General features: G+C 41.5%; 1 protein-coding gene across 6 annotated transcripts in view; it reads left to right on the top strand.

The window, feature by feature from the left end:
- LOC147030592 (E3 SUMO-protein ligase PIAS2-like) overlaps nt 1-27935 on the top strand; it is a 174449-nt gene that overhangs the window by 17292 nt on the left and 129222 nt on the right. Inside the window, exon 1 of one of the 6 annotated variants that reach the window (XM_085874825.1) lies at nt 25818-26467. The exons of 1 other annotated variant lie outside the window; for it this stretch is intronic. In XM_085874825.1, the coding sequence (XP_085730951.1) occupies nt 25892-26467 (576 nt within the window). In that variant the 5' untranslated portion in view covers nt 25818-25891. Of the gene's footprint in view, nt 1-25817; nt 26468-27935 lie in introns of those variants that run through there. 4 more of the 6 variants (XM_085874821.1, XM_085874823.1, XM_085874818.1 and 1 more) reach the window with 4 other exon arrangements.

Here is a 27935-nt window from a genome sequence, read left to right as displayed (position 1 = left end):
CTTGCCTCAAGCCAGTTGTCTGAATAAGTGTGTGCAAAATAAGTGGTGGTTGGCCCAGGTTATGCACCTGTGACCTGACAATTGGCCTCCCCAACGTGTAAGCACCCATAATCTTAACACCCCTCATAGCTTAATAGCATCACAATCATGACTTTAACCCCCTCCCCCCCTCAAAGACATTGCAGGTCAAACAAAGCCTTACTTAAATTGCATCCTCTTTAGAGTGAATGGAAAGCTTCTATCTGATATCTAATGGTGCCAACACAAGTCCTGGTATTAGTGCAATTGTTGCTCTGAATTGGCTTGAAAGGATCTCTCCTTTGATGAGATGAAATCGATGAGATTCTCGAACCATGAGTCTCGTGCCATTGTATACCGTTCGTCTTTTGGATTCAACTTTTGCAACAGGATAATAGGTGCCTCTTCTTTGAGCTCAAGGTTGTGGCTGGCCATTCCAGATGGAGTGATGCTGTTCAGAGACTCCATTGGATATGCAACAGCTTCTTGTGGATCATCAGACACAATGCAATCAGCACTAAGGTAAGTTGTTGATGGACGTGGTAATTGTTACAAAACAAGACTACTCATTCTTTGGAGTTGGGCAGCATGGCTTCTCTGTTAACTCTCATTTTGCACTCTTGGGCCATGAGGGAGAACCTGGAAAATGAGTTCCTCCTATTTGTTCGAATCTCCAAGAACTTGGACAGTAAGTTCAATCTCATCAGTGTGTTGACAAATGGAAAAGAACCATTTCTTGCTTCGATCAGCCAGTTAGAAAATGCTCATAGTTTTCATCATGTGTTTGCCTCATGTTCTGAGTGAGGTGGAAGGCATTCTATCGATTTAGAAGTGTGCTCACTATTCCAGAGTATGTAACACACGCAACTTTGAAAGCCATTCCTCGAAAAATGTGCAGAAAGGTATGATGGAGAAATGTTTTTCCTGTGCCACCTGTCCCATTTATGGGAAAACATTGCTGCTGAGATTGTCTGCACAGCATTTACAATAATGCCAACGGCATGACGTTGAGCTTCACTTAGCTGGTGTTAGTTGCTTTTCCAATTGCAGTTCTGCCATTTCATCATTAGCATTACCTCTCTGTTCCTCTCTTTGTTAGCGAATAACATCTACATGGACAAAGTCTTCAGACATTGACTCTTCAAAGTACAGGAATAGCTGCATTTCATCTACAAGCTGGCAGAAGGCACAACAATTCTCTCATTAGCCTTGGCATCTGCATAAGGTTTGCTTCTTCCAAACTTTTCTGTCATTCAAACTCATTGTCTGACAGCACCATTGCCTTCGCAGCATCTCTGTATATGCAGCACCAATAATGTTCTGGAATTTCTTTCTTTTTGTCCATTGGCCTTGCTTGTGAAAAACAGTGTTCCAGAATATCATGATACAAATACTGATGGGCTTCCTCATCACTGACATTTAGATTGAGCCAAGCAGTCAGTTGTTTTACAGCTTCTTCTCCCCTGACAACTTCTTCTTGCCTTCTCAAAACAAAACTGTCTGTTGGAAAGGAAGGTGCACTGTTGATCTGAAGATGCAGTGGCTCATCTTATGCATCCTATATTCAAGGAAAGAAAATATTGTTTGGTGAGGCCTAATGCATCTCCCGATAAGATAAGCCTTGATCTCATCATGATCGTACAGTCCTTCTCGAATCTCAATAGTAGCACAATCATTACCTTTGTAGATATGCTTAAATATACAGTATACTTGCTGCTCTTCACCGTAGTGTACACTTCAACATTGATGTGACCGTCGTATTTTGCCAAGAGATGAGGATTATATGGCACAACAGAGGAATCATCACATTACCTGGCTGGAAGGTGAGCATTAAATCGTCGTCTTCAGTATTTATGGATACCCATCAGTTTGAGTAATCGTAAAATGGGGGTTATGGGCACATCAAAATAGTATTGTCGTCAAGATACCTGTTTCACCTTCAATCTTTCCTTTTGGCCTTGTTGGTGTGAATTATCATCCCATCCTCCTTTTCTCCATGTAAAAAGAAAATAGGATACATCACTGGATCAAAATTTTAAGATGGGGGGCTGATGTGCTGAATTTGCTGATCCGCCGTCGGATGAGACGACAATGTCCCGAGCTGAGGGATCTGGCAGAACTACTTTATTTCCTTCAAAAACTGCAGCAATCTCATAAGTCCTTGGATCTTTGTAACACCTTTGATCCTCACTGGCCCTGTGGGTAATGGCCATTCCTACTGACAGTACATCGATACCCTGAAATCCAGCTGCAGTTCTTTACTGTTCCAAAAATTGGCCCATGAACCAAAAGTGATAAACTAATGGATTAGTCTGTTCAAGATCTCTTTTGATAAGTTCCATAACATCCTGTCTCTTGGCAGCATTTGCAGGAAGTGACAATCATTCCAAAGCTTGTCGTGAATCAAGGCCATAAAGTTGTGCATATTTTTCTTTTGGCCTTCAGGAGAATTTAAAGCACTGGTTACATGATATAGCATGGTGGCAGAGCACAATAATTGTGCACTTTCTTATATAAATACCAAACTTTGCACTTGTGTTAAGAAATTTATTTCAAAATATTTTAGACTCTCAGAGTACCTGCCTTATGGACGATCTTGTTCCAAGCATGCAACACACGTTCTTCTGATGCATACCTTTATTTGGGTGGTTTATAGGCAACTGACAGCTCTGTATATGCAAAAATAAAATAAATATATAACCCAGGTTACATGCATGAAGCAAAAACATAGCTACTGATTATAATTCAAAACACCTCACTGCACTGGAAAACGTGGGGGGCAAAGATAAAAACACGAATATACATTAATTTGGGTCATGCTGATCCTATGTAGCAAGTCTGGATGTAATCAGCTCAGAACTATAGGAGGAGTAGCGTGACTAACAAACACACATGCAAACACAGGTCCATGAATTGTAGTAAGGATAACATCCTGGCATGCTGAGAGTCGTGTATGTATATATGTATGTATATATATACACAGATGCCAACCCTCCCGATTTCATCGGGAGGCTTCCGAAAATTCACCCAAACTCCCGCCCTTACGATCACTATCCTTATCCTCCCGAAATTTTGATATTTTTGCACTGTTCACTAATCAGAATGTACTAGTATGAGAATTGAATGAAAAGCATCGTCTGATACGTATAGCATGTGGTAACTCCATAACGTTCGCTGCTACCAAATTGTACGTAAAAAAATGCAAATTCAAATGAGGAGCAGCGAAACATTGGGTCTGGATCTCGCTTATGCGATCATGCACTGAGATTTAGTGCATGCGGTATGTGTGCAATACAGTGCATGCGGTATGTATGCACAGTGTATATGCATGCGATACGCTCACTGCATGCAGCTGGGCCCCGTACCAGCCCGGCGGTCGCGACCACCGTGCGGTGTTTAACAGCCGCTAGAGTTCTACGAGTCGCACTGCAGCTGTGGAACATCGACTTCGAAGTTACCGATGCTTCAAGCCCTCGATGTTGATTACGAAATGTCAGAAAAGAAGCTTACGAAGACCAAGAAATGGTCTCAGAAGTACAAGACCGAATACAGTCTCCAATACCCGTGTATTCGAAGGTCTGAAAGAGGAATTCATCATGCGTATTGTACAGTATGCAGCGTTGATATTTAAGTTGAGCACGGAGGTCACGATGATATTCGGAAGCACGTTGGAAGCAAACGGCACACAGACATTGCAAAGGAGAGATCTTCGAGCACGAGTACCGGTACACTTCTGAATTATTTCACCAAACAAGGGACAAGCGAGGAAGAGGATGTTACCCGAGCAGAACTTCTCTTTAGTGGATTTATTGTGGAACATAACTTGCCCATATCAGTCTCAGATCATGCTGGACCTCTATTTCAAAAGATGTTTCCAGATTCAAAAGTTGCTTCAAAGTATGGATGTGCAAGAACAAAAACTTCAGCAATAATTGGTGAGTTGTCAAATGTTACTGCTTCATCTATTGCCGATATTGCTAGACTAGCTCCATTTAGCCTAGCTACAGACGGTAGCAATGACAGTGGTGAGGCCCAGCTATATCCTGTCCTGATTTCGTACTATGACAACAGTGCTGGGATTGTGAAGCAAGGTTTGCTAAGTTTGCCTGCGTGCAAACAAGATTCCACTGGAGAAAACATTTTCAAACTGCTTGATCATGAGTTCAGTGACAGGAAAATTCCGTGGGGAAATTGTGTTTCCTTTTGTGCTGATAATGCCTCTGTCATGGTGGGCAAGCACAAAGGAGTCGCTGCTTATATCCACAAACAAAATCCAGAGTGCTACATCATGGGATGCCCTTGCCATATGATGCACAATACGGCCAAGAAGGCGGCTCAGGCCTTACCCATTGAATTAGATGACTTTCTCATCGATATTTACTACTACTTGGGCAAAAGTAGTAAACGCGTCAAAGGAGTGAAAGCACTGCAAGAACTCTGTGATGCCCCGACACACAAGATTCTGAAGCATGTCGCAACAAGGTGGCTGTCCCTTGGTCAGTGCCTAGACAGGCTGATTGAACAGTGGGAGCCACTTCGCCTCTTCTTCAAAGAAGAAGTACGAAGAAAAATGCAACCAACTGTAGCCAAGACTCTAACAACGAGCAAGAAGGACGGCACTGTATCTACTGCCAGTACTGGCACTGCAGGATCAAGCACTAGTGGAGCAGCATTCACCACTACCACTGCATCTACAAAGCAGATCCCTTCAGAGTTGAGAAAGACTGTGATAGTCCCATCTACAGGCAAAGAAGGACCCAAGTTAAGTTCTGCTTTTGCCAAATCACTTGATAGAAGCTCAGCAAAACCTTCGAATCAGAGGTCTTCTTCCTTGGCTGCACCTACCTCAAGCTCTCTCCTCAAACGTAAAATTGGATCTGGTACTACGAGTCTGACCTCTTCTGCTGGCAGTAAACGCAAGTGTGATCGCCCTGCGGCTAAGTGTACTACGAGTTCTACAACTAAAAGCGCATCTTCCTCAAACACTGTGCAGGAATCTAGAGAAAAACGTGTCAACAGGATGTTCTTGTCTCCACAAACAAAACTCTATTGTTTCTTCCTTCGATATGCTAACAAGCTTTTTGAGAAGGGGAATCTTCTGCTCCAAAGAGACGAACCCTGTATTCATCTCCTGCACGGAGAATTGAATGGTCTTCTGAAAGATATCTTCGTACGGTTTTTGAAACCATCGGTGTCATCGGTTGCTCTGGTAAATGTACCCTTCTCTGACAGAAATCATCAGAAGAATGATGAGGGCCTCATGATTGGGAACGATGCCAAACTGTATATAAGGGAACAAAGGAGTCTCAAGAAATCCACCTTCACTCTGAGTGAGTCAGACATCCAAGGTTTCTTCAGTGCAGTTCGCTCATATTATGTGAAAGCCTGCAATTACATCTTCAAAACCTGGCCGCTAGATGATGAATTAGCCAAGCATGCTCAGGTGCTGGATGTTAAGCTACACCAAGAAGTGGGGTTTGACTGTGTGGAGTTTTTCATCAAGAAATTCCCCTGTCTGTTCAGTGGCGGTGATAGTGACATAGACAGTCTTGAGAGTGAATTCGCTCACTACCAGGCAGACGCCTCCATAGCTACAATTGCTACTGAGACAGTGAGAGTGGATGAGCAGTGGCATCGGATTTCACAGCCCACAGATCCCTGCACTGGTGCCAAGAAGTATCCTAATTTGAGCAAAGTGATGAAGGGAATCTTGGTCATTCCTCATTCGAACGCATCATGTGAGCGGGCACTCAGTTTTGTACGGAAGAATCATACTGAATTTCGTCCCAATTTGAGCGTCAAAACCCTGGAAGCTCTCTTAATTGAAAAACTAGCTCATAGCACCCCTTGCTACCAGAGAGAATACAGCAAAGACATAATCAGAAGGGCTAAAAGAGCCACACAGCTGTCACTCAGCAAAGCTGCCATGGAAAAAGCAAGCAGCAGTAGTACCAGCCAGTAAGGTAAGAAAAATATTGCTTCTTTTGTGCTTTTTGTTAATCTTTGATTGTCCCCTAACTTACTAATATTAACATACATGTAACATTAAAAAGTGCACAATTTTCCCCTTTTTTTGTTCAAAAAGTGGGAATTCTTAACATGTTAAATGCTCCAAAATAGGGCTCAGAGGGCACTAGAGAGCGTCTAGAACCCCAGAGCTTCCAGGGTCCTAAGGCGGGCCCTGGACTCCGCCGCAAGGGTCGAGCGCTTCGCGCTCGAGATGTGCGCTTCGCGCACATTATTTGGTGTCGGTTGCAAATCCTCCCTAATTCTGATTTCCAAAAGTTGGCATCTCTGTATATATATATATATGAGGGTGGTCCAAAAAAGTCGAAAAAAATAGAATGTTGCTCCACAAGCTTAAAATTATTCTAATATGATCCACTAACGTGCATACAATTTTTTTAGCTTGATCGGAGGTGATTTAGAGGTCGCTCCATATGACGACTTTTAGTCTCATGACTTGAATAAATTAGGGTATGGTCAGGTACGATTACGGGTACTTCTGGATGTCCGAGGTGGAAATGGAGTGCATTTTCGAACTCTGTGGGGTCGATTTAGTCTATGAAATGACTGCACCGACGTTGAATTCACTACCATTTTGAAAATATGACCTAAAACAAGATTTATCATTACTGGAGTTGAGTAACTAATCCGACTCGTTTCGATATTTTCTAATCTATAATTAATTTGTTGTCCATATAAACATTTATTGGAGTAAATCGACCCCACTGAGTTCGAAAATGCAGTCCATTTTCACCTAGGAAGTTCAGAAGTGTACAGATTCGCATCTCACCATACCCTAATTTAATATAATAATAAATAACTAACATATTTTTCGTGAATCATTGAATCTAAAACACTGGATGTTTGGCCGGCTAGAAATAAGTTCAGGCGGGAGTGGAGACAGCAATAGAGGCGGAGATGATAGTGGTATTTGGTAAATGAGACGAAATATTCTAATAGTTTGTAATTCCATTGATTGAAAAATTAGGGTATGGTGTATGATGTATGATGTATGATGTATGGTGACCTGCGGCACCTAAGACCTGTCATAACGTACTGTTAGTGTTACACAAAGGGCAAAAAAAAAGTTTAGGGAAACATGAAATGCAACCCATTATGTAAATCTGCATGTATTCAAATAGCTTAATCTAAATTTTAGATCTGCAGCATGTCCGGTTTTAAAGTTACCACTGAATATATACAACACTAAATACACGTTCGAATTTTGAGCTTGGCGTCAGCGTTGTGTACGGAATCAGATGAAAAAAACAACGTAAATATTATATTTTGGGGAAAGAAACATAATTTTTACTCTGCCTTTTTAAACAGGCTCAATATGTGACAGGAAAAAGAAAAAACAACACATTTTGAGAGAGTCCGATGTTATAAATTACGAAGAAAACACAGACGAGTTCAGTAGCAAAGAAAGCCACACTTGTCAGTGAAAAATAACGTTAAAATCGAATCTATTTCTTTTGAACTTTTGAAAATAATCACTTTAAACATGAAAAGAAAAACATAATTCTTACCTCTCGGATCCTCACGAAACACCAAAAAATTATAGCGTTGGTTAAAATGAAGAATTATCAGACAAATGCGAGTCACCTCGTTCGACTCAGCGTCCTCACGCTGGATTCATACGTTACGGCTCTCGCGAAGACACGGACACAGACAAACGCTGCGCTCGACGGCGAATGGAAATGTGCTGACACGCTTGCAAGTGCCTATTATATCCATCAATCGGGGAAGTTTGCAAGACGGCAAGATTTTCTAATGCTAGCGTTATTTGCGTCCGACGAGAGATGATGATTCGTACAAAACGGGACTGACACGAAAATCAAGACGGGATAACTTGCGGTCCGAATTTTATTTTTCTGATCACAATTTTGATCTATTTTTTCTGCCGTTAGACTCTGTCATATTTCCAAGAAATTAAGGGAGATTTGGAATAAAAATCATAAGAAACATTATCAATACTGGACTCCTTATTTTTCTCGATGCAGTACACACGAAGCGTTATGTACGAATCCATTATTTCATCAGATAGGGTAGATGCCAGAAAACCCGAATAGAGAGACAGAACATCATCAAAACATAAAAGAGACACCAAAGATCACATTCTGAGTCACAACACTCAAAATAACTGTCACATAAGAAACGTACAGTAAAATAAGAATTTTACCAATCAAACTGTAACATTTCTAAGGTTACAATACCCATATTCTGTTGCTTTAATTCATCTTCAATAAAACGGGGAAATGGAGAGTATGATATTGCCGGTTTCTACAGGTTCCCCAAGATGTCCACTTTCATTTCTGACCATTGGTGGTTTGCCTTAGTACCTCATAATAGTTTTATGTGGAATTTCCCACAAACATACCACAGCATACCCACTTTGTGAGCCATGCACAGAAGCTTCAGTGACAGACAGCTCAACTTGCTGATGTTTTACGAGCAACGGTGTCTAAGGTGATGTCGGCATGGAACTCTGTGGGATAAACCATCAGCAAAGGGCAACAGTGGATGGAAGTGCATACTCTGGTTTCATGATATCCATGCATGAATTTGAAGTGCAAAGAAAAGCAGGTGAGCAACTACAGATTAGTTGACTGTAAATTTCAACCTGGGGTGAAAGCAGCCAGTTTCATCAAAAACGGTCTGTGAAGAATTCTAGAGGGGGATACCATAGTCGGGTTGCAGTGCACAAACTGCTCATCACACCTGGCAATGCATGGTTGCAGGTCCATTCGTGCAAAGAGCACAGGCAATGGACTACCGAGCAGCGGAGAAATGTGATTTGGTCAAATTAATCATCCTTCACCATGTTCTTGACAAATGGACAAGTGCATGTGTACTGCCAACCTAAAGAACTCCACAACCCTGAGTGCTTGGTTCTAACAGTGAAGGGTTCTGGTGGTTCTGTAATGTTGTGGGGGCACATATTCTTTGCATGGTTTGAGTGCAGTAATTCCCTTAGAAGGCTCAGTCAATGCCAATCGCTGCTTAATAGTACTGAATGATCATATTCGCCCCATGTTGCAGCATTTCTTTCCTGCCAGGAGGGTTGTCTTCCAGGATGACCATGCCCCCAGCCATAGAGCACGTGTGGTCGCCCAATGGTTTGATGAGCATGACACTGATGTTATCCATATGTCATGGCCTTCTCAGTCACCAGATCTGAACATACTTGAGCATTTATGGGATATTTTGGAACGACGCTGAACTTTTATATGGAAAAATTGGGACAGCCAAAATTGGCAATTAATTGATTGTAATATGCAAGATGAACAAAAAAGGAAAATTGACAGATATGCAAGACTATACTGTAAATGCATAAAGAAAACATGATTTTAAAGCAGAAATTGGATCTTCATCTGGGTGCCATCATGTCAAAAACCAGATTCATATAAAAGGCAAACAGACATTGTAATGAAGATCCGGAGATTAAAACAGGAACAATTCAATCCGCGAAATAAGACTAAGTGTGTGATAATGATATAGATGCCTTGCAAAGAGAGAGTTTGACCTTCTCAGCCAAACCACAATCACACTGTTGTATTTCTTGTGGAGGAATGGTGCCGCATCCCTCCTGCAGAATTCCAGACGCTGCTGGACTCCATGCCACAACGAATATAGGCCACACGTGGTGGCCCAACACCCGATTAAGTGACCGTACGTTGGTGTTTCCATTTATTTTGTCCACTACCTGTATTTTGCTGACAGCCTTTAAGGAACAGCCAGAGCAAAATGCGACTTGGGAGTACACATAAGGCTTGTTGGATATGCCTCTGTACTGAGACACTGGCAGAATTTCCTCTGTGTGGATCAGAACAAGGAGGAACTATTCAGCTTTTTTGTTTTGTTTTGTTTTTTTTTTGTTTTTTTTCTTGTTTTTTTTTTTCCCCAAGGAGAACTGAACTGAACATAAGTACATGAGCACAAAGCATGGGAAATTAACTTTTGACATTTAATGAATCTGTTGCCTGCATTCCAGCTCAAGAGGGACTTGACCTTCGAACACCATGCAACCATGAAGAGGCAGATATCCATTTAGTGCTTCATGCAGTTCACATTGCACAGCATGGTCATCATAGTACCCTCACAAACACGATACAGTTGTTGCTCTTGTAGTAATGGCTATTTCAAACACTTCCAGCCATTTCTGAGTTATGGATTGCCATTGGGGTGGGGAAAGCATTTTGAGCAATAGAGAAAGGACGCTCCTAAGCCTATCCAACCCAATACATTCCAGAGGAGAGCATGAGACAATTGAGAGGTTTGCCATTCTTCTGTACTTCTGAAAATTGTTTGTTGTGAATAACTAAGTTGAGCAGTTTCTCCTGAGAAAAGCTGCACATGAACATCATGTCAGAAGGGCAGAAGATGAGGGTGGATATGTGTGGGGTCGAGCACTAATTCCACATCCTGAGCCTCCCTGTCCTTCCTCTGGGTGGGGCTGAACCAAGAATCAAGAGGATTGGTCCCTCTCTTTGGCCGCCCACAATACAAGCCTCTTTGGACAATGCTACCTGCAGCACCTAAGACCTGTCATGAATTGATTTCTTGTGGGTTTAAAAAAGGATGCGGGTCTTCACGATGCAAGTGGAAAAATGCAGCACACCAATACATAGCTCTTTGGTCCTGTGGAGGACAATTTTCTTTCAAACTTAAGACTTAATTTCAGGAGTTTTATTTAGGAGCTTATCCATAGAAATATTACATCTACTCTTTAAAACTGAATTCATTTGGAGCATACAGGAAAATTGGTGAATTTTTTTTTAATTCTGGGAGTTATCTTGGTGGTCATTTTGAAAAATGGTGACTGTATTGTATTGAGCTATTCAAAATGGCATGGAATCTAAAAAGATAAGCATGTTTATCCATTTGGTTACCATCTTGAAAAGTGTCCACCCAGGGAGGTTTTCCGAATGCCTCTACATCTAGCTTGTCCCCTGTGCAGCCGGGAACTGGGATTTGCAATCATTATATGTATGTCTGCCTGGGCCATAGCTTTTTTTTTTTACCATTTGAGCTTTTGTCATCAAATTTTCAACACAAGCTTTATTATGAGAATCGGGAAAATAAAATGAATAATTAGGCAAAAAGGTGAAAGGTCAGTGTCTAAAATTGTCAATTTTCATCAAATTGACTTGAAATTTTAAGAATTTGGATTACTGAATTGGCTCACCAATCAAAAGCTTGAAGTTCTAAAGGTCACAGGTCACGATTGCACAAAATCATCAATTTTCATCCGATTGACGACATTTGAGCAGGGTTTGCATATTGGGTCACAAAGTTATTGCTTTTGAGGTCAAAAGGTCAAGGTTGCCTAAAATCTATATATATATATATATATATATATATATATATATATATATATATATATATATATATATATATATATATATATATATATATATATATATATGTACAGTCATCCCCCGTTTATCGCGGGGGTTACGTTCCAAACCCCCCCGCGAGAAGTGAAAATCCGCGATGAATGGACGCCTCCCCCAAAAATGCCAATTTTTTTTATAAACGCGGTGTATAAACACGATTGGGTTTGATTTATATAGAGTGCATAATAAACGCCTGGTGGTGTATTAACACGATTGGGTTTGATTTATATCGAGTGATTATTAAACGCTGGGTGGTGTATAAACACGATTGAGTTTGATTTATATCGAGTGAATATAAACCTTCCTCTGGTGCTTCGGTTCCTTGCCAGAAGCCTTAGAAGGTCCAGGGCGTTTGGGCGGCATTGTGGGGCTTGGAGAAAAAAACGTAGAAAATATTCGAAGTTCCCAAGCGAAACTTTGTCTCGTGCGTTGTGTGACTGGTCGAGCACCACGCGTTATAATTTATTGCTTAAATAATTTATATTTTATATATTATTACCGAGATATACCAGGGGAATCCGCAGAAAAAATTAGTCAGGTTCCAAGGGAAAATCGCGATGAAGCGGGGGCGCGATAGGTGAACCGCGATATAGCGGGGGATTAGTGTGTGTGTGTGTGTGTGTGTGTGTGTGTGTGTGTGTGTGTGTGTGTGTGTGTGTGTGTGTGTGTGTGTGTGTGTGTGTGTGTGTGTGTGTGTGTGTGTGTGTGTGTGTGTATTTTGTATTTTGGGGGGAAGGAAATACCAAAGGTGGAAGGAGGTTATATTTTCAACCCTGTCAGTCTTTGTTTGTTTGTGTGCAGGATATCTCAAAAAGTTGTTGATGGATTTGGACGAAACTTGATGTACAGGTTGGGTGTACAACAAAACACATCAACACAAAGAAAATTGAAAATGCGCTCTGTGGGAGTACTTCCTGTACTGCTGCTCTTCACAGGGTAGCTCACCGGATGATGGAAGTGGGGCAAAGCCTCTGGAACCCCCATTCCTTGATGACAGGAGGAAAAGCACAGAGTAAACTTCGTGGGTCACATTGTGGTTGTGTGTGGTGGCATGGTGCTGAGGTGTCTCCCAGACGGTGGTCTCCTTGTGTAAACTTGAGATGGTCCCTTCGAATTGGTGCCTGGAATGTCCTATCCCTAAGAGAGAATGATCACCTGTCTCTGTTATCTGAGCTCCAGCGCAATAACATCGGTGTCGCAGCACTCTGAGGTTCGGAAACCAGATAGTGGTGATATAATGGTGGGTGGTTACACCTACTACAAGTCTGGTCACTCTGATGGTTACCATAGCTGTCTCCAATGAGCTCACTGCCATGATAACAACTACCGAAGGGTGACGCTGCTCTCAGTGCTTGGCAAGGTCTTTCCTCAGATAATTACCTCCACCACCAAAGGTGAAGGAGGTTGTGTTTTCACCCCTTTCTGTCTGTTTGTTTTTGTGCAAGATATCTCAAAAAGTTGTGGATGGATTCGGATGAAATATTGTGGACCGGTTCGGTGTGTGACAAGGATGAACTGATTATATTTTGGTGAAGATCTAGATCTGGATCCGACAACTACAATTTTTCAGTAATTCTTCACCATTGAGAGATTTGGCCAAAAATGATATTTCGCACGATATCGCAAAAAGATGTGGACGGATTTGGATGAAACTTGGTGGAGACGTGTGTGTGGCAAGGATGAATTGATTCTATTTTGCTGAAGATCTGAAACTGGACACGAGGATTATTTAATTTCTTAAGTGATTCTTCACCATTGAGAGATCAGCCCAAAAACAATTAAATAGCATGATACACTACATGGCCAAAAGTATGTGGACACCGCTTCTCATTAGTGAATTTGGCTATTTCAGCCATCAACATTGCTGACAGGTGTATAAAATCAATCACACAGCCATGCGATCTCCATAGATAAACATTGGCAGTGGAATGGGCCATACTGAAGAGCTTCGTGACTCAACGTGGCACCGTCATAGGATTCCACCTTTCCAACAAGTCAGTTCATCAAATTTCTGCCCTGCTTCAGCTGCCCCAGTCAACTGTAAATACTGTTATTGTGAAGTGGAAACGTCTCGGAGCAACAACAGCTCAGCCACGAAGTGGTAGGCCACACAAGCTCACAGGACGGAACCGCTGAATGCTGAAGTGCAACAACAATCTTTGGTTGCAACACTCACTACCAAGTTCCAAATTGACTCTGGAAGCAACATCAGCACAAGCACTGTTCGGCAGAGCTTCATGAAATGGGTTTCCATGGCCAAGCAGCCGCACACAAGCCTAAGATCACCATGCGCAATGCCAAGCATCGGCTGGAGTGGTGTAAAGATCACTGCCATTGGAGTCTGGAGTGATGAATCACACTTCACCATCTGACAGTCCGACGGACAAATTTGGGTTTGGCAGATGCCAGGAGAACGCTACCTGCCCGAATGCATAGCGCCAACTGTAAAAGTTTGGTGGAGGAGGAATAATGGTCTGTGACTGTTTTTCATGGTTCAGTCTTGGCCCCTTAGTTCCATTGAAGGGAAATCTTAACACGACAGCATACAATGACATCCTGGAAGATTCTGTGCTTCCAACTTTGTGGCAACAGTTTGGGGAAGGCCCTTTCCTGTTTCAGCATGACAATCCCCGTGCACAAAGTGAGGTCCATACAAAAATGGTTTGTCGAGATCGGTGTGGAAGAACTTGACTGGCCTGCACAGGGCCCTGATCTCAACCCCATCGAACACTTTTGGGATGAATTGGAACGCCGACTGCTCGCCAGACCGGATTGCCTAACATCAGTGCCTGACCTCGCTAATACTCTTATGGCTGAATGGAAGCAAATCCCCGCAGCAATACTCCAAAATCTAGTGGAAAGCCACCCCAGAAGACTGGAGGCTGTTCTTGCAGCAAAAGTGGCACCAACTCCTTATTAATGCCAATGATTTTGGAATGAGATGTTGAATGAGCAGGTATCCACATACTTTTGGCCATGTGGTGTGTATTTCAAAAAAAACAAAAACCAATTGGGCCCGATATGATCTCGTGGATCAGGCATTACGTGGTGGAGGTGTGCGCTCCACCGAGTGCCCTTCTAGTTAACCTCCGCCATCTTCGAAGATGGATGGAGGTTACTGTTTTCACCCCTTTCTGTTTGTTACTTACGAAATCTAAAGATATTGAAAGTATATTGATGACTTCCGTTTCTGTTTCTTTGTTTGTGTGTTTGTTTGTTACTTTCGAAATCTAAAGATTTCGTAAGTATATTGATGACTTCCGTCCTCTGTTTGTGTGTTTGTTTGTCGGCACGATAACTCGAACGGAAGAAGCTGCCAATGTCAAATTATACCACGTGATTCAGGAGGGTGATGGCTAGTGCTGATTAGATTTTGGTCAAAATCGGTCAAAGGTCAAGGTCACAGTGAGGTAAAACATCCAAAAAATGATAACTCGAGAACGGAAGAAGCTACCAATGTCAAATTACACCACGTGATTCAGGAGGGTGGTGGCTAGCGCTGATTAGATTTTGGTAAAAATCGGTCAAAGGTCAAGGTCACAGTGAGGTCAAACATCCAAAACATTCGATTTTTGATGGTTTGGTTCAGAATCATCGTAGAAACTTCTGGTTTGCGTCGCTACCTTCTCAAGAGACAGCTTTTATAAGACAAGGTCAGAGGTCAAGTTGATGATTTCGTAAGTACCAGTCTATGACTGCTTGTTTGTTTGTGAACAGTATTACGGAAAAACTCCTCGATGGATTTCGATGAAACTTGGTGGAGGGGGTTAGGTATGGTCCAAGGATCATGCCATTAAATTTTGGACTTGGTCCCCCCCCTTCCCAAAAAAAAATTGTTAGAGAAAAGAACTCTAACTCTGTCAGCACTGTTGACATAATATTTAATGAATAAGATATAAGGTTCACTTGAGTGACCCAGCAGTATTGGCGGCGGAGGTTTTGCACTCTCCCGAGTGCTCCCCCTCAAGTTTAATTGCTGGAATCCTTCGGATTTCGGCAATTTTGTTGGTCGGTTGTGTGTGTGTCATTCTGTGTGTCTGTTTGTCTGTCTGTCTGTTTGTTTGTGTATTTGTTTAACCTGTAGCAGCCACACCATTTCAGCGATCATGACCAAACTGGGTACAGACGTCGGCCATGGTCCAACTTAGACACTTGTTGTTTTTGGTGAATCTAGGTCAAAGGTCAAGGTCACCAAAAAACAGAAATTCATATTTTCGCAATAACGTCCGATAAAATGGTCGTATCGACTTCAAACCAAATCCAAAATGTGCATCTTCCAATACTGCATCCAACCATAAGTCTCATTGGGGGTGTCACACCAACACCCTTCTTAGCGGTCGGGGGTCGAATGTCAGGGGGGTCGGGTCAAAACTTTCAAATTGCGATTAAAAACGCCATTTCAAGTCCGATTGACTTCTAAGTTATGATCCTAACCAAACTAAGTGCTATAACTCATTAAACAGTAGCACGATCGACTTATAAGAACCAAATTTATTTCCAGGTTTTTGTTTTTTCAGAGATCATGGAGATATGACAGTTATTCTGGCAATTCCTTGCTCAACGAGAAATTTCATTTGTTACTTACGAAATCTTGAGATTTCGTAAGTATATTGATGACTTCCGTCCTCTGTTTGTGTGTTTGTTTGTGTGTGTGTTTGTGTGTTTGTTTGTAGGCACGATAACTCGAACGGAAGAAGCAACCAATGTCAAATTACACCACGTGATTCAGGAGGGTGATGGCTCGCGCTGATTAGATTTTGGTCAAAATTGGTCAAAGGTTAAGGTCACAGTGAGGTCAAACATAATTCCGTAAATTCATGTGGAGAAATGGAGTATTTTTGCTTCGGTCGAAGTTTCGAGTTCGTTTTAACTTCGATTTTAATTTTGTCTTCGGTTTTTGCGATCGCTTAGGATGCTTACCACTGGGTTGTCGAAATTCTGGTAAAAATCGGATGTTTTGGAGATGTTTTAAGATTGTATAAAATATATATATCACTCGTCAAGTGGTGCAGCGCACTCGAGCAGAGGCGTCGTTGAGTCACGTAAAGGTTTTCTGTGTGTGCGCTGACGGTGTTTTCGATAACGATGGTGTTTAAAAGTCATTTTTTTATCCCAATAAAGGTTATCGCATGCCTGACTCACGAAGCCGTCGGATTATGTAAAGATTGTTGGTGGATGGCCGAATATTAAGGTTTTGTGACTTTGATAAAATAATAATAAATAATTGCGTGGAGAAATGGAGATTTTTGCTTTGGTCGACGTTACGATTTTTGATGGTTTGGAAAAGAATCATCGTAGAAACTTCTGGTTTGCGTCGCTGCCTTCTCCAGAGACAGCTTTTATTAGACAAGGTCAGAGGTCAAGTTGATGATTTCGTAAGTACCAGTCTATGACTGCTTATTTGTTTGTTTGCAGGATATCTCAGAAAGTTGTGGACGGATTAGGATGAAACTTGGTGAACTGTTTAGGTGTTTGACAAGGATGAACTGATTAGATTTTGGTGAAGATCTGGATCTGGATAAATGCTGCAAGAATTTTTTGATTTTTTTTTTAAGTGATTCTTCACCATTGAGAGGCCCAAAACCATGTGTAGAATATTTCAACAATTTATTGGGTCCAATATGTTCTCCTGGATCAGACATTGCGTGGCAGAAGTATGCGCCCTACCGAGAGTGTCCTTCTCGTTTATTTGTTTTAATGGGGCAGGGGAAGGGGGTTCCTCAACTTCTCAATTGCTGATGGTGGTTGTCGTATGGCAGCTTAGCTGCCGGGGTCGCTATCATTTCTTGAAGCGCGACTGTGTCACTGATGCAGTGACCCTCTACCAGTGCACACACTGAAACTGGTACTCATTTCGCTGACCCCAGAAGGATGACAGGCTGAATCAACCCCCTGGTGTATTAATTCAGCGGATGACGGGGCATGAACTCAGGACCCTTGGATCCCAAGCCACCACCCTAACCACTGAGCCAACACCAGGCTTTCTCAATTGCTGTTTCAATGGATCGTGGTTCTTTGTGTGTCGCTATTAAATTCTTGTGCAATCTCGTTTTCATGTTTTTTTTGTTTGTTTGTTTGTTTTTAAACTCTTTCTTTCTTTCTCTCTTTCTCTCTTTCTTTCTTTCTTTCTTTCTCTCTTTCTTTATCTTTCTTTGTTTGTTTGTTTCTTTTTTCTCTTTTTCTTTCTTTCTCTTTCTTTCTTTCTCTCTTTATTTTTTTCTTTCTCTTTCTTCCTCTCGCTCTTTCTTTATTTCTTTCTCTTTCTTTCTTTATCTCTCTTTCTTTCTTTATTTCTTTCTCTCTTTCTTTCTTTATTTCTTTCTTTCTCTTACTTTCTTTTTCTCTTTCTGTCTTTGTTTCTTTCTCTCTTTCTTTCTTTATTTCTTTCTCTCTTTCTTTCTTTATTTCTTTCTTTCTTTCTTTATTTCTTTTTCTTTCTTTCTTTCTTTCTCTCTTTCTTTCTTTCTTTATCTCTTTCTTTCTTTATTTCTTTCTCTCTTTCTTTCTCTCTTTCTCTCTTTCTTTCTTTCTTTCTTTTTCTTTCTTTATTTCTTTCTTTCTTTCTTTCTTTATTTCTTTATTTCTATCTTTCTTTCTTTATTTCTTTCTCTCTTTCTTTCTTTATTTCTTTCTCTTTCTTTCTTTATTTCTTTATTTCTTTATTTCTTTCTCTTTCTTTCTTTATTTCTTTCTCTCTTTCTTTATCTCTTTATTTCTTTCTTTCTTTATTTCTTTCTCTCTTTATTTCTTTATTTCTTTCTCTCTTTCTTTCTTTATTTCTTTCTCTCTTTCTTTATCTCTTTCTTTCTTTCTCTCTTTCTTTCTTTATTTCTTTCTCTCTTTCTTTATCTCTTTATTTCTTTCTTTCTTTCTTTATTTCTTTCTCTCTTTCTTTCTCTCTTTCTTTATCTCTTTCTTTCTTTCTTTCTTTATTTCTTTCTCTCTTTCTTTATCTCTTTATTTCTTTCTTTCTTTCTTTATTTCTTTCTCTCTTTCTTTCTCTCTTTCTTTATCTTTCTTTCTTTCTCTCTTTCTTTCTTTCTTTCTTTCTTTTTCTCTTTCTTTCTTTCTTTCTTTCTTTCTTTCTTTCTTTCTCTTTCTCTCTCTCTTTTAAAGCAGCAGGAGAGCTATTTGACAGTGAAATTTATATGTCATTTGAGTACCAACTTGCTGAGTTGATTGAGCTATTCGAGTATCCTGTGTCGGAGTGGTAACCCATCCAGGATTGTGCCCAACAGCCCAGGAGACTGCTTTGGCAGCACCGATGCTCTGTACAGAGTATGGTCCCAATGGATTTGATTTGCCTGATGCTTCAAATAGGATTTGATCTTTTTTCAGAATGAAGAAATAGTTTTGCTGCTGAAGGTAGTGCCGATCTGCATTTGCATAGGGTAGAAATATGGATTAAATAAACAGGATGTTCATTGAGGTATGCTAACCACTGTGGGAAGAAAGGAGGAGCGTATACTTCAGGCGTTAACCCTTCAACGGAGCAAAAAGTGTTAAGGCCTGAAAGGAAGGCCTATTTACCCGAAGGCAACCAGGACATGTGCCCCAGGGCCTCCACCACCAAACACATGACCAGGAGCCTCCAGCACCCAAGGGCTCATCTAGGATCAAGCCAAGCCATGTCAGCCCAAGCCATCTTCAGAAGTGTAATACAGTATTCACAATCGTTATGCCTTCCATTTCAGTTTTCCCTGTGTAAAACAAGGATTACAAAATGTACATCAAAAGTTTGCAGCCGATAGCAGTCACGAGCCTTGAGAAGGCTACAGCATGCTTGGGCCTCAGGCCTCGAACAACTTCTTTCCCCGAAACGATTGTGGTGGTGTTGTGAAGGTAATGTTGAGGTAATATTTATTTTTCCACATGCCATCCTGTTCTGGGAGGTGTAGTTGTTTATGTTGAGGTAATATTTATTTTTTCCACATGCCATCCTGTTGTTGGAGGTGTAGTTGTTGATGTTGAAGTAATATTTATTTTTCCACATTCTATCCTGTTCTTGGAGTTGGAGTTGTTGATGTTGAGGTAATATTTATTTTTCTGGATGTAATCCTGTTCTGCGAGGTGTAGTTGTTGATGTTAAGGTAATATTTGTTTTTCTTGATGTAATCCTGTTCTGGGAGGTGTTGTTGTTGATGTTGAGATAATATTTATTTTTCTGGATGTAATCCTGTTCTGGGAGGTGTAGTTGATGTGAAGATAAGGTTGAGGGTAATATCTCTCTTTCTGGATGCTATCCTGTCCACTGTTGATTACAAAAGCCCCAAAACGCTCCTGAAATTATGTATTTTATCCATTAAATTAACTTTTGGAGTCTGTAATGTTCTTAAGGCAATGATGCAAATAGAAAATTGAATAGTGGTGCCACAGAATAAGATATGAGAGTTTTGGGTGCCATCAGTGAAAAAGGTTGAAAACCACTGCTTTACATTATCGTTCATGGCAGAAAGTGCCTCCACCACCCATGTGTGCCGTGGGTCCTCCACCACCATAAATCCAGCACTGCCTGAAAGGCTCCCTTTTAGCTCCAAAGAAGGATTAACGCCCAAAATGTCAACTTCTCCCTGTTTCCCATGGTTAGCATGCCTCCATCAATGTGCTGTTGATCTAATCCATTTAGTTTGTTTCAAATTTTCTTAGTAATTGTGGAATGCTTCCATGAAGGACTTTCCCACCAACAGGAGAGATATTACAGTAGAGCAATCTTTCTTCATTTAGCACATATTTCTTTCATTCCTGAGTTTATTTTATTTTATTTTGTTCTTCCAAATGATAAAAGTAATTTAAGAGGGTCGTACCGAGTCATGAACACGGGTTTTTTTTTTTACAGTGAAACAAAGGTGCATGCAAGAAAACTGACATTGTCAATATTAACTGGACATACCACATTGCTTTTTTTTACAAAATCTCCAGAATGATCCACGCATTTCTGCCAGCGCTGCACGAGCTTTAAAATTCCGCTGCAGTAGAAGGCCATTCCAACACTTTACAACCAGTTATGCACAGCTATATGGACTGGTTCATTGTTTTCAAAGTGCTGGCCTCTTGTGTGATCTTTCAATGGCCCGAAGGGGCAAAGACCGCACTGTGTGTGTGGGGGGGGGGGGTGATTGTCCACTTCCCAGCCATTCTTTGAGATTTCCTCCAACGTCAGACGTGCAGTGTGAGGTCTAGCGTGCCACGTAGAAAGATGACAGCTTTATCGGTGGGAACTTTTCCCTAAGTGCATGTTTCAGTCGCTTGAGCGTCTGAACGTTGCGAGCACTGTTGATGGTTTCCCCTTTGGGCAGGAAATTGACCAGCATGCATCCCCTTGGCATCCCAGAAGATGGTTCCCATAACTTTTCCGGTGGAGGGTACTCTTTTGGCCTTCTTTTTAGGAGATGTGGAGTGAAGCCATTCCATGCTTCATTGCTTGGTTTCTAGGTTGAAATGGTGGAACCAGCTTTCACCCACCACCAGTCACGATATGGAACAGGATCGTTGACTGCAATTTTGTCACAATGGATTGTGAGAACACCAGTGATGTGCAAGTGCTGAGCCTGCTTATATTGGAGTGGATAGATGGATAGATGTTGCGAATAACTCGTTTTCTACTATATTCGGCACAAATGTGTGGAATCTACTGATGCTCATAACTTTTGGTACGGCCCTCGTAAATATAATTAAGCCACATCACCTGTTTTGATGCTGATGCAAAGTGTTCTGTCTGTGGTGAAGGCTATTTTGATTGTTTAATATTGTATGAACTATCATTAGTTGGCCTGCAAAGGTCTGCATTTTCTCACGATCTCTAATTTAACTAGAACGGGCACTCGGTAGAGCGCATACCTTCGCCGCCGCAACTTTTTTCCGGGCACATTTGAAAAACGTCATTTTAAAACGTCCATGACGTCACAACCGTCAGTCCGATTGACGTCAAATTTGGTGTGTAACCTCCTTGAAGGCAGTCCAACAAAATGGAATGATAAACACTGAAAAATCAAAAAGTTGAAAAATGACGTCATCTTTTGACGTCATTTTGACGCACTTCCGGGGACGTCACGTCCAATCGGGGACTACCATTCTGAAAGCTCGTAGTTCACTGAACGTTTTAACGTTGGTTTCATGTCAATAGCTCTATTAGATCTGAAGCTATGCCTACAAGTATATTTTGACCTTGAGTGTGACCTTGACCTTAACTACAGAGTTAATTGGCAAAACCTGTACATCAATAAACAGATATTTTGGTACTGATCCTAATGCCTGGATTTGGGAGACTTTGCTTTATAAATTATATAGATATTTGAATGTAAAATATCAGGACATTTTAGCCACAATTGAAAAACGTCATGTTCAAATGTCAATGACGTCATAATGGTCAGTCCGATCGAAGTCAAATTTGGTGTGTGACGTCCTTAAGGTAAGTCCTACAAAACGGTATGATCAAAACTGATGGGATTGAAAATGTACGTCATCTTGTGACGTCATTTAGACGCACTTCCGATGACGTCACGTCAAATCCGACACTACATATCCGAAAGGTATCATGTCATGGAACAATATGGCGGTGGTTGCATGTCGATAGCTGTATTATGAAGGAAGTTATGCTCAAAAGAGTGTTTTTGACCTTTTCTTGACCTTGACCTTTGACCCGATCGCTCCCAAAAGCTAATCAAATCGTCCTTGGATACTCACGAATCATCCCACCAAATTTCATGCAATTCGGTGTAATATTTTCTGAGTTATGCGAATAACAAACAAACACACATATTCACAAATAAATAAATACACAGCGACCAAAACATAACCTTTCGCAGAATGCGAAGGTAACTAGAACTTCACTGGGTAGAGGGCATACCTTCACCAGGCTGCAGAGTTTACGTTTCATATCCCATTGATAGGCCGGATCTGCATCTGCACCTTAACCAAAATCTAATCAGATTGTTCTTGTCACATAACCAACTCATCCACCGTGTTTTTTTGTTTTTGTTTTTTTTGTTTTTTTGTGTCATAAACTATCCCAAACTATTTGAAATACTGTTTTGTGTTAAATCGTTTTTTGCCAATCTCTCAATTGTGAATAATTCTTGTATATCTGGATCCTTATCCAAATTGAATCTATTTGTCCTTGTCACACACACACACCATGTCCACCACGTTTCGTCTGAATCTGTCCATAACGTTTTGAGATATCCTTCTCATATTCAAACAGATAGATGGGTGAAAACAACCTCAGTCCATCTACGGTGGCAGACCTAATGAGCACAAAAAAAGAGCATTTAACTATGTGAAGCATCCATCCATTGGGACCATACTCTGTGTAGAGCATTGGTGCTGTTTTGGCAGTGTCATTGGCGATTGGGTACAATCCTGGACTCTGACATAGCCACTCCAACACAGCATACTCCAGCAAGCTGGCACTCATTTTGCCGACCTCGGAAGGATGACAGGCAGAGTCGACCCCACCTGGTATTAATTAAATCGCCATTGGGATTTGAACTCAGGATCCTAGGATCCCAAGCCTGCCACCCTAACCATTAAACCAACACCAGGTATATTAATACAACCTACATTGGTTAAACTTTTTGAAACTTCATACCGTCTACTTTTTTGGATGTACTGTTGCGAATTTGGAAACCATTAGCACACAAACAGACAGCAGTCCCAAAGCTTAGTTATTTTGATGAGTGTGTGTGTCGATAGATTACTCCCTATGTCTAATGGGAATTACATGTGTGCGCTGCCAGTTTTTCCAGTTAGTTTTTACATCAGTCCCCCCCCCCCCCATTCCTTCATTTCTTCACATGCGACGCCATTACGCATATGTTCTGGCTACAGACATAGGCGGAGCTTCCATCGCTCCAGATCGAGACCCTGCCCCAAAAGGCAAGGGCGTGTCCCTTGCCCAATCAGGGACAGATGGCGATTTTCCCACGACAGCACCGAACCAATGAGGAAGGAGATTACCCCAGATGGCGATTTCCCACGAATCCTGACCAATGAGAGGTAAAGTTACCACCGATCCACTACCCAACAGTAGGGATGATATAAGAAATGCGAGGGGCCTCTGGGTGGTCAGGCGGTCGGTCGATGTGAGAAGGGTTCGTGCGGGTGATTCTCATTGCTGCAGGTTGGTTCGTGTCTGGGCTCGTCGCCATTGCTCCGGTTTCACCCCACGTTGGCCGCTCTATCATCGTTGCCAAGCCTGGTGTCTCGGCTGCTCGCCATCCAAGCTCCCACGGACCATGGGTCCCACACGTGTAGTCCGGGCCTAACCGCACGAGGTGGCCAGGTACCGACAGGACTCTGGGCCCCAGCTCGCCTTTCCCTTCTGGGCTGAGGGGCCGAATAAGGACCCGCGGGGTCCATTTATTTTTGGGTGTGTGTGTCTGTGTGTGGCCCATCCTGAAGTAGAATTGTTAAGTGCTTTTGCTCACTATACCTTGCCTGCCTGATAGTCGTGATAACTCTGCTCTGTGTCTCCCTCCCTATTATAAATAAACCCCGTGTTAAATGTTCCAGTTCGTTGTCCGTGTTTTCTTTCATTGGCCGAGCATGGTTCGGGCTTGAGAATTAGGAAGGCCGATTATGCCGTAAGTTGTCATTTGGGCTGGCGCGGCTTTGGTAATTTCCACTCAGTTACGCCCAGAAGCTCGACCACGCAGATAATTAGGTAAATTGGAATCAGACAAAAAGACCCTAACCACGCGGTCGAAATATTGGCGTCCACGGTCCATAAGCGGCCCGTCGACTTCGGAGTTATCCACGGTGACGACCTTCAATTACGGTGTTCGGTGGGAGACGGCCCAACTGCTCCATCTATCGGTCGTCCTCTCTTCCGAACTCCGACCCACAACAGTACTACCTATTTAATCCTAACTTACACAAGGAATCATGCACATAAACAATTACGCACATGGTTATGGTTGAGAGAAACCAATCAAGCAGCTTACTGTTTGGTGTAAAACAGGTGATTGGCTCATGGTGAGTGGAATCATGACTGGAGGTGGGGGAGAAGGAGGTGTAAAGCCGAGCTGGCGTATATCTAGTTATCTAGTTCCATCAAGACTTACTTGGCTTCTGGTGACATTTGTAACTAGAGGGGGAGCACTCGGGAGAGTGCAAAACCTCCGCCGCCAATACTGCTGGGTCACTCAAGTGATCCTTGTATCTTATTCATTAAATATAATGTCAACAGTGCTGACAGAGTTATAGTTCTTTTCTCCAACATTTTTATTTGGGGGGGGGGGGTTGGAAATCACTTAAAACATGTAAAAATGCAAAGAAAAATCGAAATTTTGTTGAAAAAAAAAAGTTGCATTTTTTGGGGCGGGGGTGGAAATCACTTAAAACATGTAGAAATGCAAAAAAAAAAAAAAATTTGGGGGGGGGTTGGAAATCACTTAAAACATGTTGAAATGCAAAAAAAAAAATTCCTTTTTTTGGGGGGAGGGGTAAAAAAAAAAATTTCTTTAACGATTTTTTTTGGGGGGGGGACCACATCCAAAATTTAATGGCATGATCCTTGGACCATACTTAACCCCCCCACCAAGTTTCGTCGAAATCCGTCGAGGAGTTTTTCCGTAATACTGTTCACAAACACACAAACAGAAAGGGGTGAAAACAGTAACCTCCGATCTTCGATGGCGGAGGTTAATAAGAGTTCTCCAAACATCCCTATCTGACACTGCCTCCCGAAGCCCTGACAAAAATAGCTTGGTTGCAGCCTTTTCCTCATCCATCCAACACTTACATGGTCTCTCTTTCGCTTCCTCACTGAACCATACCCAGCATGGTTGATTTCTCCAGACTTTCGATCTATGCATGAATGATGTGTCCAAAGTAAAACAGTTATCTGTTTTAGCCTCAGCGCTTCTAATGTACAGGGTGTACGTGCGTGCGTGCCAGTGTGTCGTCGGACATGTTTTTATTTGAAAGTGTTCCTGCTGTTGTATTGTAGTCAAAACGGTACTATTGGAAAGGTAGTAATTGATTTGCTTGGGGGGAAAAAAAAATCAAAGTTGTAAGATATCGTTCAAGCATGACTACAGTATATGCTTTTCAGCAGGACTTGGAGCTTCATGTATTGGTTCTTTTTTATTATTCTATTCCAGCAGGAACCCTTTTGAGTTTAGAATATAGCTTGAATAGCATGGAAGGATGACACAATTTTATCCAATAGTTCTTGACTATATATATACACACGGAAGGAACATACAAACAACAACAACCACCATGATACCAACAACTACAACAACAATGTGTTTTAAAAGATCCTTTCTTTTTTTTTTCATATGTTTCACTTCACTTTACATTGACATTAAGACACAGATAGACATGCAATTTGTTTGTGAAGTGCAAAATGCTGTCCTTTTGATTAAACCTGTAAGCGAAGCAACGGGAGTCCCTGTTAAATGATCTGCATATTGAGGACCCGTATGAGCAACTAAGTGCAAAACTCTACAAGCTGTAATTATAAGATGCATGAATCGAACAGAATCGATGAATTAATTGAGCAACGCCATCGTGAAGCAGCAACACAACGTCAGCAAGAGCACCGTGCTATGATGTCACCATCGCAACAACAAGCAGATCGCGATGGCAATGCGGCCCGTCTGAGAGTTGCTCATACTGTTCTGTCAACATCGCAACGACAAATAGTTAATTATGGCAATGTGGCTCGACTAAGAGTTGCTCGTACTGTTCTGTCAACATCGCAACGACAAGCAGTTCGTGATTGCAATGCGGCCCAGCGTAGAGCTTCCCGTGCTGCTATGTCACCATCCAAACGACAAGCAGTTCGCAATGCTGATGCGGCCCAACACAGAGCTGCTCGTGCTGCAATGTCACCATCGCAACGACAAGCAGTTCGCGACGCCAATGCAGCCCGACTTAGAGCTGCCCGCGCTGCTATGTCACCAGCGCAACAACGACCGGTTTGTGACACCAATGCAGCCCAACATAGAGATGCCTGTGCTGCGATGGAACCTGAGAATTGCCGGCGATACGAAGCCTGTGAGGCTGTAGAAACGACTGCTTCATGTTTTTCACTTCAGGTGTTTTTACCCAATTGCACCAAGATTGGTATTTCAATCAGCGAAGCGACGGGTCTCATATACTTGCACACACACACGCGCACACACACACGCACACACCTCTGCAATTTTGTGTTCTAAATAAGTTGTCATTTGAAATGTCATCAGTGTTCAACCTTTCATTGTAAAATATTAGTACCAGAAGAGCTACAGTCAATTACCATGGTTTAGAGTTTTGTTTTTGCTGCTGTTCTTCACTGAGGCAATGAAAATTATTCAAATATTTTTCCCTTTTTCTTTTTCAAGTCAATAGGTCATATCATTTATTTGTGTTCTTAGATGTTTGCATGGTGATTCATTGTTGAGTTTGGTGTTCTCTCAAAGGAAAGTTTGCTGTTTTTACCTCTGCCAACAAAGGTGGAAGGAGGTTATGTTTTCACCCCTCTCTTTCTGTTTGTTTTTCTGTTTATTAGCGAACGAAGTGAGCTTAATACTTAACGTGTGTATGTGAGAGAATAGGAAACAACAACACAATACCCCTGGCTATTTGGAATCTGTGTCGTTGGCTATGACCTTTTGCTTCCGGTTGTTTTTAAACGCTGTGCGGTGTATAAACACGATTGGGTTTTATTTCTATCTTGTGAATATTACTTAACGCGTGCACATGAAAGAATAGGAAACAACAAAAACAACACAATACCCTGCCAATTGTGAATCCGTGTCGTTGGCTATGACCCTTTTGCTTCCGTTTTTGTTTTGTTTCTGGTTTTTTTTGTTTCCGGTTTTTGTCATGGGGAATGCATGCCGGGAGATCATGACCGGAAGTGTTTATTTATTTATTCAATTATTTTTTTCCAAAAGTTAATTTTATCCTTCCGAAAGTGATTTTTTTTTTCATGACAGGAAGTGTTTATTTTGTATTTAACATTACCGGGAGTGATTTTGAAACTCTTTCCAGAACTTATATTTTATTTTATTCTTGAACAGAAGTGATTGTTTATTTATTTATTCAATTATTTTTTTTCCCAAAGTTAATTTTAATAAAGATATCTCCCGCATCATCAAAAAATAATTTTTAATCGTGATTTACATTATTTGATCACTGATCCCGAATCCAGGCCGAGTTACCGGAAATTGCGTCAAAATCATCAGCTGTGTGGCGCTTACACGTACCACGGTATAGTTGGCAAGTATACAGTTGTGAACAAGTTATAGGTAAAGTCAGAAGCGAATGTAACAAGAATTCTACGTTCACTTCTAGGCTTTGCCTATTCCATATTAGCGAACGCAGGGAGCTTCAGACTTAACGTGTGCACGTGAGAGAATAGGAAACAGCAACAACACAATACCCCTGGCAATTTGGAATCCGTATCGTTGGCTATGACCTTTTGCTTCCGGTTGTTTTTAAACGCTGTGCGGTGTATAAACACGATTGGGTTTTATTTCTATCTTGTGAATATTACTTAACGCGTGCACATGAGAGAATAGG

The sequence above is a fragment of the Eptatretus burgeri genome, chromosome 3 (assembly GCF_056783735.1).
Source record: "Eptatretus burgeri isolate ZD-2024b chromosome 3, Ebu_testis_v1, whole genome shotgun sequence".
Lineage (NCBI taxonomy): Eukaryota > Metazoa > Chordata > Myxini > Myxiniformes > Myxinidae > Eptatretus > Eptatretus burgeri.
This window is presented reverse-complemented; position numbering and strand designations above follow the sequence as displayed.